This window comes from Pelodiscus sinensis, chromosome 32, assembly GCF_049634645.1.
Source record: "Pelodiscus sinensis isolate JC-2024 chromosome 32, ASM4963464v1, whole genome shotgun sequence".
Taxonomy (NCBI): domain Eukaryota; kingdom Metazoa; phylum Chordata; order Testudines; family Trionychidae; genus Pelodiscus; species Pelodiscus sinensis.
In genome coordinates, this window is record NC_134742.1 from 1,255,469 (window position 1) to 1,267,976 (window position 12,508).

Here is a 12,508-nt window from a genome sequence, read left to right on the forward strand (position 1 = left end):
GGCGGGGGAAGGGCGCCCCGTTTCGAAAGCCGTGCTGCCTAGAGGCGCCGTGTTGCGAAATCAGCTCTTTCGAAAGACGCGCCGCCATTCCCAACGGGCGTGGCTCCTGGCGGGGGGGGGGGGGCCCTGTGGAGCGGACGGACGCCCGCCCGGCGAGACGCACGGACGGTGGCAACGGGACCGAGAGCCCGTCTGGGCCTGGCCTGCTCCTTCTGGTTCCAGGACGCGCGCCGCTCCCCTGGGGAGGACACATTTCGAAACCGCCGGCTGGTTGGGAGTCCTGGCTCTCCCCACAAGCCGGGCTCAGACTGGGGGGGTCACCACCCTGGTTGGGGGTCCTGGCTCCCCCCACAAGCCGGGCTCAGACTGGGGGGGTCACCGCCCTGGTTGGGGGTCACAGCTCCCCCCACAAGCCGGGCTCAGACTGGGGGGGTCACCGCCCTGGTTGGGGGTCACAGCTCCCCCCACAAGCCGGGCTCAGACTCGGGGGGGTCACTGCCCTGGTTGGGGGTCCTGGCTCTCCCCACAAGCCGGGCTCAGACTGGGGGGGTCACCGCCCTGGTTGGGGGTCACAGCTCCCCCCACAAGCCGGGCTCAGACTGGGGGGGTCACCGCCCTGGTTGGGGGTCACAGCTCCCCCCACAAGCCGGGCTCAGACTCGGGGGGGTCACTGCCCTGGTTGGGGGTCCTGGCTCTCCCCACAAGCTGGGCTCAGACTGGGGGGGTCACCGCCCTGGTTGGGGGTCACAGCTCCCCCCCACACGCAGGGCTCAGACTGGGGGGGGGTCACTGCTCTGGTTGGGGGTCACAGCTCTCCCCACAAGCCGGGCTCAGACTGGGGGGGGTCACTGCTCTGGTTGGGGGTCACAGCTCCCCTCACACGCCGGGCTCAGCCTGGGGGGGGGTCACCGCTCTGGTTGGGGGTCACAGCTCCCCCCACAAGCCGGGCTCAGCCTGGGGGGGGTCACCGCTCTGGTTGGGGGTCACAGCTCCCCCCACAAGCCGGGCTCAGCCTGGGGGGAGGGTCACCGCTCTGGTTGGGGGTCACAGCTCCCCCCTCAAGCCGGGCTCAGCCTGGGGGGAGGGTCACCGCTCTGGTTGGGGGTCACAGCTCCCCCCACAAGCCGGGCTCAGCCTGGGGGGAGGGTCACCGCTCTGGTTGGGGGTCACAGCTCCCCCCTCAAGCCGGGCTCAGCCTGGGGGGGGAGTCACTGCTCTGGTTGGGGGTCACAGCTCCCCCCACAAGCCGGGCTCAGCCTGGGGGGGTCACTGCTCTGGTTGGGGGTCACAGCTCCCCCCTCAAGCCGGGCTCAGCCTGGGGGGGGTCACAGCTCCCCCCACAAGCCGGGCTCAGCCTGGGGGGGGGGTCACTGCTCTGGTTGGGGGTCACAGCTCCCCCCTCAAGCCGGGCTCAGCCTGGGGGGGGTCACAGCTCCCCCCCACAAGCCGGGCTCAGCCTGGGGGGGTCACAGCTCCCCCCACAAGCCGGGCTCAGCCTGGGGGGGGTCACCGCTCTGGTTGGGGGTCACAGCTCCCCCCTCAAGCCGGGCTCAGCCTGGGGGGGGGGTCACCGCTCTGGTTGGGGGTCACAGCTCCCCCCTCAAGCCGGGCTCAGCCTGGGGGGGTCACAGCTCCCCCCACAAGCCGGGCTCAGCCTGGGGGGGGTCACCGCTCTGGTTGGGGGTCACAGCGCCCCCCACAAGCCGGGCTCAGCCTGGGGGGGGTCACAGCTCCCCCACAAGCCGGGCTCAGCCTGGGGGGGGTCACAGCTCCCCCCACAAGCCGGGCTCAGCCTGGGGGGGGTCACTGCTCTGGTTGGGGGTCACAGCTCCCCCCACAAGCCGGGCTCAGCCTGGGGGGGTCACTGCTCTGGTTGGGGGTCACAGCTCCCCCCACAAGCCGGGCTCAGCCTGGGGGGGGGTCACCGCTCTGGTTGGGGGTCACAGCGCCCCCCACAAGCCGGGCTCAGCCTGGGGGGGTCACTGCTCTGGTTGGGGGTCACAGCTCCCCCCACAAGCCGGGCTCAGCCTGGGGGGGTCACTGCTCTGGTTGGGGGTCACAGCTCCCCCCACAAGCCGGGCTCAGCCTCGGGGGGGGTCACCGCTCTGGTTGGGGGTCACAGCGCCCCCCACAAGCCGGGCTCAGCCTGGGGGGGGTCACCGCTCTGGTTGGGGGTCACAGCTCCCCCCACAAGCCGGGCTCAGCCTGGGGGGGGTCACAGCTCTGGTTGGGGGTCACAGCGCCCCCCACAAGCCGGGCTCAGCCTGGGGGGGGTCACCGCTCTGGTTGGGGGTCACAGCGCCCCCCACAAGCCGGGCTCAGCCTGGGGGGGGTCACCGCTCTGGTTGGGGGTCACAGCTCCCCCCACAAGCCGGGCTCAGCCTGGGGGGGGGTCACTGCTCTGGTTGGGGGTCACAGCTCCCCCCACAAGCCGGGCTCAGCCTGGGGGGGTCACAGCTCCCCCCACAAGCCGGGCTCAGCCTGGGGGGGGGTCACTGCTCTGGTTGGGGGTCACAGCGCCCCCCACAAGCCGGGCTCAGCCTGGGGGGGGTCACCGCTCTGGTTGGGGGTCACAGCTCCCCCCACAAGCCGGGCTCAGCCTGGGGGGGGTCACAGCTCTGGTTGGGGGTCACAGCTCCCCCCACAAGCCGGGCTCAGCCTGGGGGGGGTCACCGCTCTGGTTGGGGGTCACAGCTCCCCCCACAAGCCGGGCTCAGCCTGGGGGGGGTCACAGCTCCCCCCACAAGCCGGGCTCAGCCTGGGGGGGGTCACAGCTCTGGTTGGGGGTCACAGCTCCCCCCACAAGCCGGGCTCAGCCTGGGGGGGGTCACTGCTCTGGTTGGGGGTCACAGCGCCCCCCACAAGCCGGGCTCAGCCTGGGGGGGGGGGGTCACTGCTCTGGTTGGGGGTCACAGCTCCCCCCACACGCCGGGCTCAGCCTGGGGGGGGGTCACCGCTCTGGTTGGGGGTCACAGCGCCCCCCACAAGCTGGGCTCAGACTGGGGGGGTCACTGCCCTGGTTGGGGGTCCTGGCTCCCCCCACAAGCTGGGCTCAGACTGGGGGGGTCACTGCCCTGGTTGGGGGTCACAGCTCCCCCCTCAAGCCGGGCTCAGACTGGGGGGGTCACTGCCCTGGTTGGGGGTCCTGGCTCCCCCCACAAGCCGGGCTCAGCCTGGGGGGGGGTCACCGCTCTGGTTGGGGGTCACAGCGCCCCCCTCAAGCCGGGCTCAGCCTGGGGAGGTCACCGCCGCGCCTGGGCCAATGAGACCGAGGGAGGAAGGGGAACCACCCAGTTCCTGTCCCAGCCTGCTGGAAATTGAAGCCGCCTTTGTGTGTCTACTCGGCTCCCCGCCCGCATCCTCCGCCGAGCGTCCCCCGGGCCCGGCGCGCACCGCCGGCCACTTGGCTCCAGCCCCGGGGCTTGGCGAGGGCGCAGGAGACGCGCAGCGCTGCCCGGCCAGGAGGCCGCCTGGGTAGGAAGGCGCCGCGCTGGGCCCCCCCCCTCCCCAAGAGCCAGGTCTCCGCCCGGCCTGGCGCCTTTCCCCGCCTCTCCGGGGCGCTCCCTGCGCGCACGCACCGCGCTCAGGGCGCGCCGGGGCTCTCCGTGGGGCCTGCGGGCCGCGGCGGCTGCTTCCCGGGGGGCCCTGCAGCGCGCAAGAGCGTGAGAACCGGGCGACCCCCCCCCTTCCCCGCGCGCTCTGGAGCGCGCAATCCCGGCGCGGGGCGCGCAAGATCGGGAGAACCGGGCGACCCCCCCCTGCAGCGCGCAATCCCGGCGCGCAAGATCGGGAGAACCGGGCGCCCCCCCCCTGCAGCGCGCAATCCCGGCGCGCAAGATCGTGAGAGCCAGCGCGGGGCGCGCAAGGTGGGGGAGAGCCGGGCGCTCCGCCTGCGCGCAAGGGACCCCTCCCGCCGCGGCCACCCCCCCCCCCAGGGGCCCGGCCACCCGCAGGGCGCTCTTTCGAAATCGCCCTTCTTTCGAAATCGCCCTCCGCCCGTGCAAACCACCAGGCCCCGTTATTTCGAAACGATTTTGCAACCAGGGGTGTGTGTGTGTGGGGGGGGGGGGATGTCGAAATGAAAACTCCTGATGCTGGGGGAGGAAGGGGGGGGCGAAGCTCCCTTTTCCAAAGGCGTTATTCCGAAAGCGGGGCCGGGGGGGCCGCTCTGTCGGAGACCTGGCTCCCCAGCGAGTGCCGTGGGGGGGTCCTGGCTCTTCGAGTGCCAACCGATAACCCCCCCCCCCCGTCTCTTTCCCCAGGGCTGGGCGCAGAGCCGGCGGACGGAGGGAGAGAACCGGCCGGCGCGAGGAGAAACCGGCAGTACCCGGTAGGTGCCCGGCAGGGCCGGAGCGGGGGGTGGGTGGGGTGTGTCCCCCGCAGCTGGCTGTGGGACCTTTGTGTGTCCGTCCGGAGCCACCCACAGGGCGAGGTCCCGGCTGCAGGATCCATGATTTGGGTTTGTCCTCCCCCCCCCCCCCCCCAGAGCCACTGCCGGGCCCTGGCCCCCGCTTTGGGGAGAGGGGGCACAGACAGAGCTAAGGGGGTGCAAGCTACGTTTGGGGACCCCTGGCTTTCGGCAACGCCCACCCCTCCACAAAAAGTGTCGCCACACCGCTGTGGGCTGCTGATCTCGTGTGTCCGTGTCTGGCACTCTCTGCCGTGGGGCTGGGGCCCAAACCCCTGCAGTCTCTGGGCAGCCAGGGTTCCCGCTAACCTTTGTGCAGAATAAGTTTTGTTACGTGCGCCGAGACCCATGGGCGTGTGCACCACCAGCCGAAACACCAACCTAGCTGAGGGCACTTTAATCAGCTGGGTGGCACTGGACTCGTTCCTGAACGGCCGCACACACGCCCTGCTTACCGCTGGACCGTCCCAGGAGGTGGGGGTGCAGGGCCGGAGGCAACTCCTCCTCCCTTCCCCCAAGCCCGGCCCTGCTGTACCCCCACCCTGCCTCGTACCTCCTCCCCCAGGGCGTATGGGGGCCTAGGTTTTGTGTTTCTCCTGGCGGCGCCCTCTTCGCGCATGCCTCTGCGCACGTAAAAATTTATTCCGCACGTGGACAGAAAAGAACACTGGCTACTGCGGAGCATCACTGGCCCCCCACAACATAGGATGGTTGGGACCCCCTAAAAAAAGCGCAGGGCCGGGGGGTGGCCACCCCGATGCGTCCGACGGGCCCTGGCCTCGTGCGGTTCCGCCAACGCCCCCTCCCCTCCTAATTTTCCCACGTTGTCTCTGTTCGGCGCAGGGCGCTCGCCGGACCGGCCGAGGATGCTGGGCCCCCGAGCCAAGCGGGCGCCGGCCTGGAGCGAGCGGGAGGTGCTGGCTCTCCTGGGCCTGTGGGGGAAGGACGCCGTGCAGGCCCGGCTGCGGTCCAACCGGAGGAACCTGGTCGTCTACGAGCAGATCTCCCGGGCCATGGTGGAGCGGGGCTTCCACCGAGACGTGCAGCAGTGCCGGGCCAAAGCCAAGGAGCTGCGGCAGGCCTACCTGAAGGTCAGGGAGGCCAACGCCCGGGCGGGGGCCGCCCCCCAGACCTGCCGCTTCTACACGGAGCTGCACGCCATCCTCGGCGACCATCCCACTCCTGCCACCACGAGTCGGCAGGAGGAGCCGGAGGCCCCGGCCGCCGGGGCCTGGAAAGAGGAGCGGCTGGACGAGGATGAGGAGGCGGCGACTGGGAAAGCCGGCATTTTGGAGAACCGGGAGCTGTTCGCCGGCCAGGCGCCACTGCGGTGCAGCGGGGCTGCGCAGGACGCCGGGGAGGGGACGTCCGGTGAGTACGTGCCATGGGGGGGGGGGGGAGGGGGGCGCACACATGCTGATGAATAGCCGGCGGTCCTTGCGAGGGCAGGGAACCTGTTTTGGGTCGCGGGGGAACCGCTGACCCACAGAAAAATCAGTCGCGGGCAGCACACAAGTGCGACACACACACGTCCCTTCACACACCAGAGACTCGGGGACTCAGGCTAGTAGAGGGGTTCAGCTTGTGGAAGGGAGCTGCTGGGAAGCCGGCTTGGGGTGCTGGGACCTAAATTTCTGCCCTTCAAGTCCTGCGGTGGCTTCAATTTCTTCCTCTCGGTTCCCAGACGTTGATCCGCAAGACAGATGGGCAGAGGTCCCAAAAGAGAGGGCAGGGGGTCACTTCCAAGCCCCCTACTCCGAACACAAGAACTAGGGGTTGCCCAAATTAAAATCATCGGCAGCAGGTTTAAAAGAAATCAAAGGAAGGTGTTCTTCGCGCCGCGCACAACCTGTGGAACTCCTTGCTGGAGGAGGTGGTGAAGATCAGGATTTTAATAGGGTTCAAAAAGGAGCTAGATACATTCCGGCCAGCAGGAAACCTCCCAAGCAAAACCCGTCTGACACCCCAGCTTTCCCTGGGCCGCAGTTGGGCCCAGGCCTGAGACACAGGTGAGGGGCTAGAGAACCAATTTCACCCATCCCGAACGGGTCCTCCTGGTCCCAAAGAACCAGGCACAGATCCCCGGGCAGTTTACACTCTGGATCTTACCCCCAAGATCGCGCTGGGCCGATCCTTTAGAGCTAAAATCGAAAGGTTTATTACTAAAGGAAAGAAGAGGTGGTTAAGGAGAATACGTCCCATGCAGCGAATCTCCCAGCTCTTGATGCCGGCTCTAGCAGAGATGTTGCCAACAGCCAGCTTAAAAGTCTCTGGTGTACGAGAGTTCTCGGCAAAAAATATGCAAACGAGGGCCTCATTTGCATGAGCTGCGATCTCATTTGCATATTTCGGCGGCGCTGCTTTTGCGCACACACACGGCGTGGGGATGTTTTCTTTCTGCGCCCGCCCCTCCCCCCTTCTCCCCCGAAACGCAGGGCTGGCGGGAAAAGGGGCTTTTGTGCCAAAAGAAAACGTCCCCCACGGCTCGGTGTTTGGGCCCCACCGGAGCGGCGGCAAAGATGCAAATGAGATCGTGACTCATGCAAATGAGGCCCTCATTTGCATCCGTTCCGCAGAGACGGGGCCGGGCTCCTTCCCAGCTGCAGGCTGGCGAGGGACAAAGAGCCGGGGAAAGAGGCAGAAGTGGAGACAGGATTTTCTCTCCCTGCTGGTGTCTCCCCAGCCGGCCCCGTGTCCCACGCCGGCGGCGCTGACGCTGGCCGGTGGGCAGGTCCCAGAGCCGACCCTCGGGGGCGGCCCGGCACCTCGAGAGCCATTGTCCCTGGAGCCGCACGATTGCAGGCCCCCGAGAACACCCCCCCGTGCATAACTCCGCACGCAGACATCGCACAAGTGCACGGGTAGCGCACGCAGAATCAGGAGGACGCGAGCTTTTGTTTGACACCTCACATGGCCCCCGTTGTACCGACTTTGGGGCCACCCCCTGAGCCCCTCCCCCCCCAGGGTGCAGCTGTGATCAGGCTGCTCCCCTTAAAGTCCAGTAGTGTAACGGGAGGGAGGGGGCAGGAGTAGGTGAGTGGGAGGGGCAGGAGCCGAGTGGGGGCAGAGTCTGGGCGGGAGGGAGGGGGTATTGGGGGCGAGGGGGGGCAGCAGCGGAGGAGGGGGTGGGGGGTTTGGACAGGAAGGAGGGGCAGGAAGAGGTTGGTGGGAGGGCGCAGGAGTGGAGAGGGGGCACGGGGTCTGGGAGGGAGGGGTGGGGCTGGTGGGGGTGGGACGGGACAGGAGCAGAGTGGGGGGCCAGGGGGTCTGGGTGGGGCAGGAGGAGGGGGTTGGTGAGGGTGGGAGGGGGCAGAAGCGGAGAGGGGGCACGGGGTCTGGGAGGAAGGGAGGGGGCTTGTGGGGGTGGGAGGGGGAGGAGCAGAATGGGGGGTGGAGGGGGTCTGGGTGGGGGGGCAGGAGGCGATTGGTGAGGATGGGAGGTAGCAGGAGTGGAGAGGGGGCACGAGGTCTGGGAGGGAGGAAGGGAGGGGGCTAGAGGGGGTGGGAAGGGAAGGAGCAGAGTGGGGGGGCGCGGGGTGTGGGCAGGATGAGGGGGGCTGCAAGGCTGGACCCCCAGCCCCCCAATGCTGGAGGAGAGCCCTGAGACTCGGGGACCGAACCCAGGAAGGCCAAGGGCCACATCTGGCCCCCGGGCAGCGGGTTCCCCGCCCCCGATCTAGTGCCCGTTTACCTCCCCCCATCACCGGACGGTGTCCCAGAGCCCAGGGGCCCAGTGGGGGAAAGGGCGGACGTCCCTGCTGCCTATTTCTGACTCCGTTTCCAAGCGCGACCAGCTGCTTGAAAAGGAAAACCGCCTTTAGGACGTCGGAGGGAAACTGAGGCACCCAAGGGGGAGGGGTGAATACAGCCGGACCCAGAGAGAGAACCCAGGAGTCCTGGCTCCATTCGCCCCCTGCGTGCTCCGAGCCGTAGCCCACGCCGCCCGTGTCCGCTAACTCGTCCCGCTCACGTGCGGAATAAATTTATTCTGCGCGCCGAGGCATGTGCACCACCCGTGGACACACGCGCTTTCGGTGGGGCTGCTGGGGAAGAGGGGGGGGTGTCGCCCCGCTGACCGAGCCTCCTTTTTGCAGCGTTCGCAGGTGGCAGCGCGGCAGAGGGGCCCTTCCCGGGCGGCCGAGGGCCCAAGAGGCGGCGGGACGATGCGCCGCCCGACGGGCTGGCCGAGGCGGTGTCGAGGCTCTGGGAGAAGCCGGCGCCGGCCCGCGCCGAGGACCAGGACCGGAGGACGCAGCGGGAGATGCTGGGGCTGCTGCGGGAACAAACCGACATCCTGCGGTGCCTGCTCGAGATGATGGAGAAATACCTCAAGTCCCGCGTCCCCCTGCAGCCCCTGCAGAACAGCTCCCCCGCGCCGGCCGGCTTCCCCACCCCCCCGCACACGCTCTCCCCCTGGCGCCGGGCCCCGGCGCACCACCCCTTCCGCGCCAGCCCCGGGGAGGCCGCCCGCATCCACCGCCGCCCCTTCACGGACGCGTGACCGGGCGGCTCCTCCCTCCTTCCGCCCCCGCCCCTCCGAATGGCGTCCCCCCGGGGTCTCCGCGCGTCGCTCCCCTGGCGCCTCGTTCTGTCTCTCTTCCCGTGTGCAATAAAGGTTCGCTTCTTGAACAGGCCAATCGCCTTTCTGGCGGCGGAGGGAAACTGAGGCAGGCGAGGGTGAATGCAGGCCGGCGGAGAGTTCTGGCGCCACACCTCCCCTGCTGGCTCCGAGCGTTAGCCCACGCTGCCCGTCTTCGCGGCAGCCCCTGGAAGCAATGGGCATAGTTTTTCCATCTGCGTGGGGAATACATTTTGTTACGTGCACCGAGGCCGGTGCAAATGTGCACCACCCACAGACGCGCAAGCTGCTGGCGGTGGGCGCGCTCAGCCTGCCAGGTACGTGGTGTTGGTTGACGTCCCATGCCCCGGGCCCCGTTTCCCCTCCCCCCCCCCACCGGGCAGGCCTTTTTGGGAGGGGTTTGCTCTCCCCCACGGCAGCAAGGGAGGGGGCTCTGTGGGTCACAGCAGGTGGGGCTCGGATTCATTCTCAGAGCAAAGCAGGAGGGGTCTTGCTGAAGGTACGTTCCTACCCCCCCACAGCACGGGGGGCAGGCGGGTCTCTCCTCGGCGTCAGTGCCCCCGGGTGGGGGTTGGGTTTTTTTAAACAAGGAAAGTCCCCGGATGGGGGATTAAGGCCGGGAGCAGAGGGACTCGGAAGGGTCCTGCCGACCGACTGCTGGAATATTTCGGGGAGGAGAGGCCAGGCAGAGATAGATAGAGGGGGTGTGGGGATAGATAGAGGGGGTGTGTGGGGATGGATAGAGGGGTTATGTGGGGATAGATGGGTGGGGGTGGGGATAGAGGGGGGTGGGGGTGGGGATAGATGGGGGGTGGGGATAGGTAGTGTGTGTGGGGGTGTGTGAGGATAGAGGGGGTGTGTGGGGATAGATGGGAGGGGGTGTGGATAGATAGAGGGGGTGTGTGGGGATAGACAGATGGGAGGGGGTGTGGATAGATAGAGGGGGTGTGGGGATAGATTGAGGGTGTGTGGGGGTGTGTGTGGGGATAGATATAAGAACTAGGAGTCACCCAATGAAATGAAGAGGCCGCAGGTTTGAAACAAGCCAAAGGAAGTTTTTCTGGACGCAGCGCACAGCCAACCTGTGGAACTCCTTGCTGCAGGATGTGGGGAAGCCCAGGCATTTAATAGGGTTCAGAAAAGAGCTAGATTCATTCATGAAGGTTAGGTCCACCAAGGGCTGTTAGCCCGGATGAAACCTGCCTCTGCCAAGCCAGCCCCCTCGTCATGGGGGAGGAGGTAAGGGAGGGCTGGGGGAGAGCAGGGGTGGGACCTGCATCAGGCGGGTTGTCCCAGGGTCTGCACTCCCCTCAGAGGACAGCCCTGACCTCAGGGGAAGGGGCGGAGCCTCAGAGGAGAGCGTGACCAAATTTCCATTGCCGTTGGGTGAGTAAACTCGTCACCACGCTGTGGGGCCCAGTCTGGTCGCTGGGCTCAGAGCCTGCACGATGGGGAGAAGGGTTCATACACCCCCCCCTTTCCCTGGGGTGGGCGGTGAAGGATTTAAAGAGGGGGTCCCCCCCACCAACGTTCCCAGCCATGTGCGGAATAATTTTTCGATGGGCACCGAGGCATGCATGAGTGTGCACCACCCCACATCAGCTGTTGGCAGATTGGGAGCCTTTCGCGAGGGGAACACCCAGACACCCAACTTAGGGGGCCCTGCGGCCCCACCCCCTTGGGAGATGGGCAGTCCAAGGTGTGGGCCTCCTAATCAAACTACTATTCAATTATTTAATTCTGCCTCCAGAGAGCACGTCCTCCCCTTCGAGTTCAGCACCAGGGCAGGCCCCTCTCCTAGCCCGGCCATTAGCCCCCCCAGACACGCTGAGGGGCAGAGGGTCCGTCCCACAGCACGGGTGGGGGGGAGACGCCCTGCCCCTCTCACACACGTCACACTCAGCACCTGGCACGTCCTCTCCCTCCGGCTGTCGGCCTGCACTGAACTGGGTTGCTCCCTTTTATAGCCCGGGCGTGCCCAGTAGGGGAAGGGGGCGTGGCCTTCTCCGCCCTCAGGGCTGGGTTAACCCCCTCCTGGCCAGGGCCCTCCCGGCTCCCCCTCCCTCCCCGTCCCAGCTCCTCCAGGGGGGGGAGTCCCAGGCCAGCTGGGCAATATAACCGCCCCCCCCCAGTAGCCTTATCAGTGGCCTGAACCAACTTTGTCTTTTCCGGGGGGGGGGGGGGAGGTCGAGCGGTGCACTAGACCTCTGCTTTTGCCCCAGACTCCGCCCCCCACACCCGCTTCTTCCTGCCCCAGGGCCCGCCTCTTTCCAAATGCCGTGCCCCCACACCACCCCGCCCTCAAGCTCCAACCTACCCCGCCCTCACTCCTGTCCCTGTCCCCCCACAGCCCTCCAGCCTCCCTCTGATTTCAACCGCTCAACCCTGGGTGCGTGCCTCAGTTTCCCTGGGCACGGCGCCAATACCTAGCTGGGGGTGGGAATTCCAGGGGGGAGGGCTCTGTTCCCTCCTCGCCCCCACAAAGCCAGGCGCTGCCCCGCTCCCGAGCCAACCCCCCGGCTCCCTGCCCCACTCCGCAGACAGAGGCAGGGTCCCTCCCCCGGCGCGTAACTCAGCCTGTGACTCCCTGCGCAGCCAGAGCCAGGCCGGCCCCGAGTCCCTGTCGCAATCCCGCCAGGGTCCGGAAAGTCCCCTTTTCTCTAACAGCCGCTGCCCACGGGACGCTTTTCAGACAGGCTGAAACTTTGGAAACTTTTCGGGGGGCTTCCCGGGCCTGGGGGGGCCAGGCTGGGCAGGGTAGCCCCCCCCCCCCGCTGCCCTGCAGCACGGAGACCCAGGGCGTGGCCGTCTGCAAGGCGCACTTTGGAAACCGCTTCCATCCCGGCAAACTGCCAGCCGGCATTTCCGACACCTGGCAGACGGGGAGAAGGCAGGTCAGCCGGCGGATAGCAGGGATTTCTTCAAAACGCAGCGGTCAGGGTACGGCGCAGGGCAGGGCTGGCCAACCACGGCGAAAAATAACCACCACCCCTTTAACTGGCCCAAGCAGGCTTCCGGCCGCAGCGCCAGAGCTCGCTGCACCAAGGGGGAAGTTGTTGAGCAAAAAAAAAAAAGCCAAACGCTGCCCCTTTAAGAGCGGTGTGTGGGCCCCGCAGCGTCAGATCTCGCCGCCCCAAGCGGCGCCCTGCCCGGAAAAACCGGTCCAAGCAGGGGGCCACGGGAAGGGTCGCGGGTGAGGGTGCGGGAGTGACAATTTTTCCTTTGAAGAGCCGCCCCCGGGCGTAGGGTCACCGGCCGAGTGGCGGCCGGCGTGGGCTGGGCCCCGGCACCCAGACGGACGTGGATCGCACCCGGCTCTGCCCCGGACGGGGGCGGATTCTCCCGGGCCACGGAGAGGCGCTGGATTCGAGGCTCGGAGCCGAAGCGGGCCCGGGTCGGCGTTTCCGGCTCGTTGTTTTCAATCGCGTCCGATTGTGGGTCCGTTTTCCCAGCGGCCTTCCTGGCTCTGCTTTTGTCTCTCTCTGCGCCGGGTGCCAGAGGCCCGATCCCGTCCCCTTCCC

General features: G+C 67.6%; 2 protein-coding genes and 1 long non-coding RNA gene across 3 annotated transcripts in view; 2 read left to right on the plus strand and 1 right to left on the minus strand.

Annotated features, from left to right (window-relative positions):
• Positions 1–12,508, plus strand: part of LOC112544049 (butyrophilin subfamily 1 member A1-like) — a 165,328-nt gene that overhangs the window by 142,791 nt on the left and 10,029 nt on the right. The gene's annotated exons all lie outside the window — the stretch shown is intronic.
• On the plus strand, positions 3,229–9,037 carry LOC142823151 (uncharacterized). The gene is made up of 4 exons (XM_075913705.1): positions 3,229–3,474; positions 4,263–4,330; positions 5,252–5,779; positions 8,503–9,037. Exons 1-4 carry the CDS (start codon positions 3,263–3,265, stop codon positions 8,907–8,909), a joined length of 1,215 nt encoding a protein of 404 aa, XP_075769820.1. The 5' UTR covers positions 3,229–3,262; the 3' UTR covers positions 8,910–9,037.
• On the minus strand, positions 8,656–12,119 carry LOC142823188 (uncharacterized). Its single transcript, XR_012898486.1, has 2 exons — positions 11,560–12,119; positions 8,656–9,202 (listed from the first exon to the last, which is right to left on the minus strand). It is a non-coding gene; the product is annotated as an uncharacterized LOC142823188 (long non-coding RNA).

Excerpts from the sequence above, each read along its gene's own strand:
- LOC142823151 (XM_075913705.1), top strand. The coding sequence starts at position 3,263 with ATGAGACCGAGGGAGGAAGGGGAACCACCCAGTTCCTGTCCCAGCCTG. Across the intron at positions 4,331-5,251 it reads GGAGAAACCGGCAGTACCCG|GGCGCTCGCCGGACCGGCCG; the intron begins GTAGGTGCCCGG and ends TGTTCGGCGCAG. Across the intron at positions 5,780-8,502 it reads CGCCGGGGAGGGGACGTCCG|CGTTCGCAGGTGGCAGCGCG; the intron begins GTGAGTACGTGC and ends TCCTTTTTGCAG.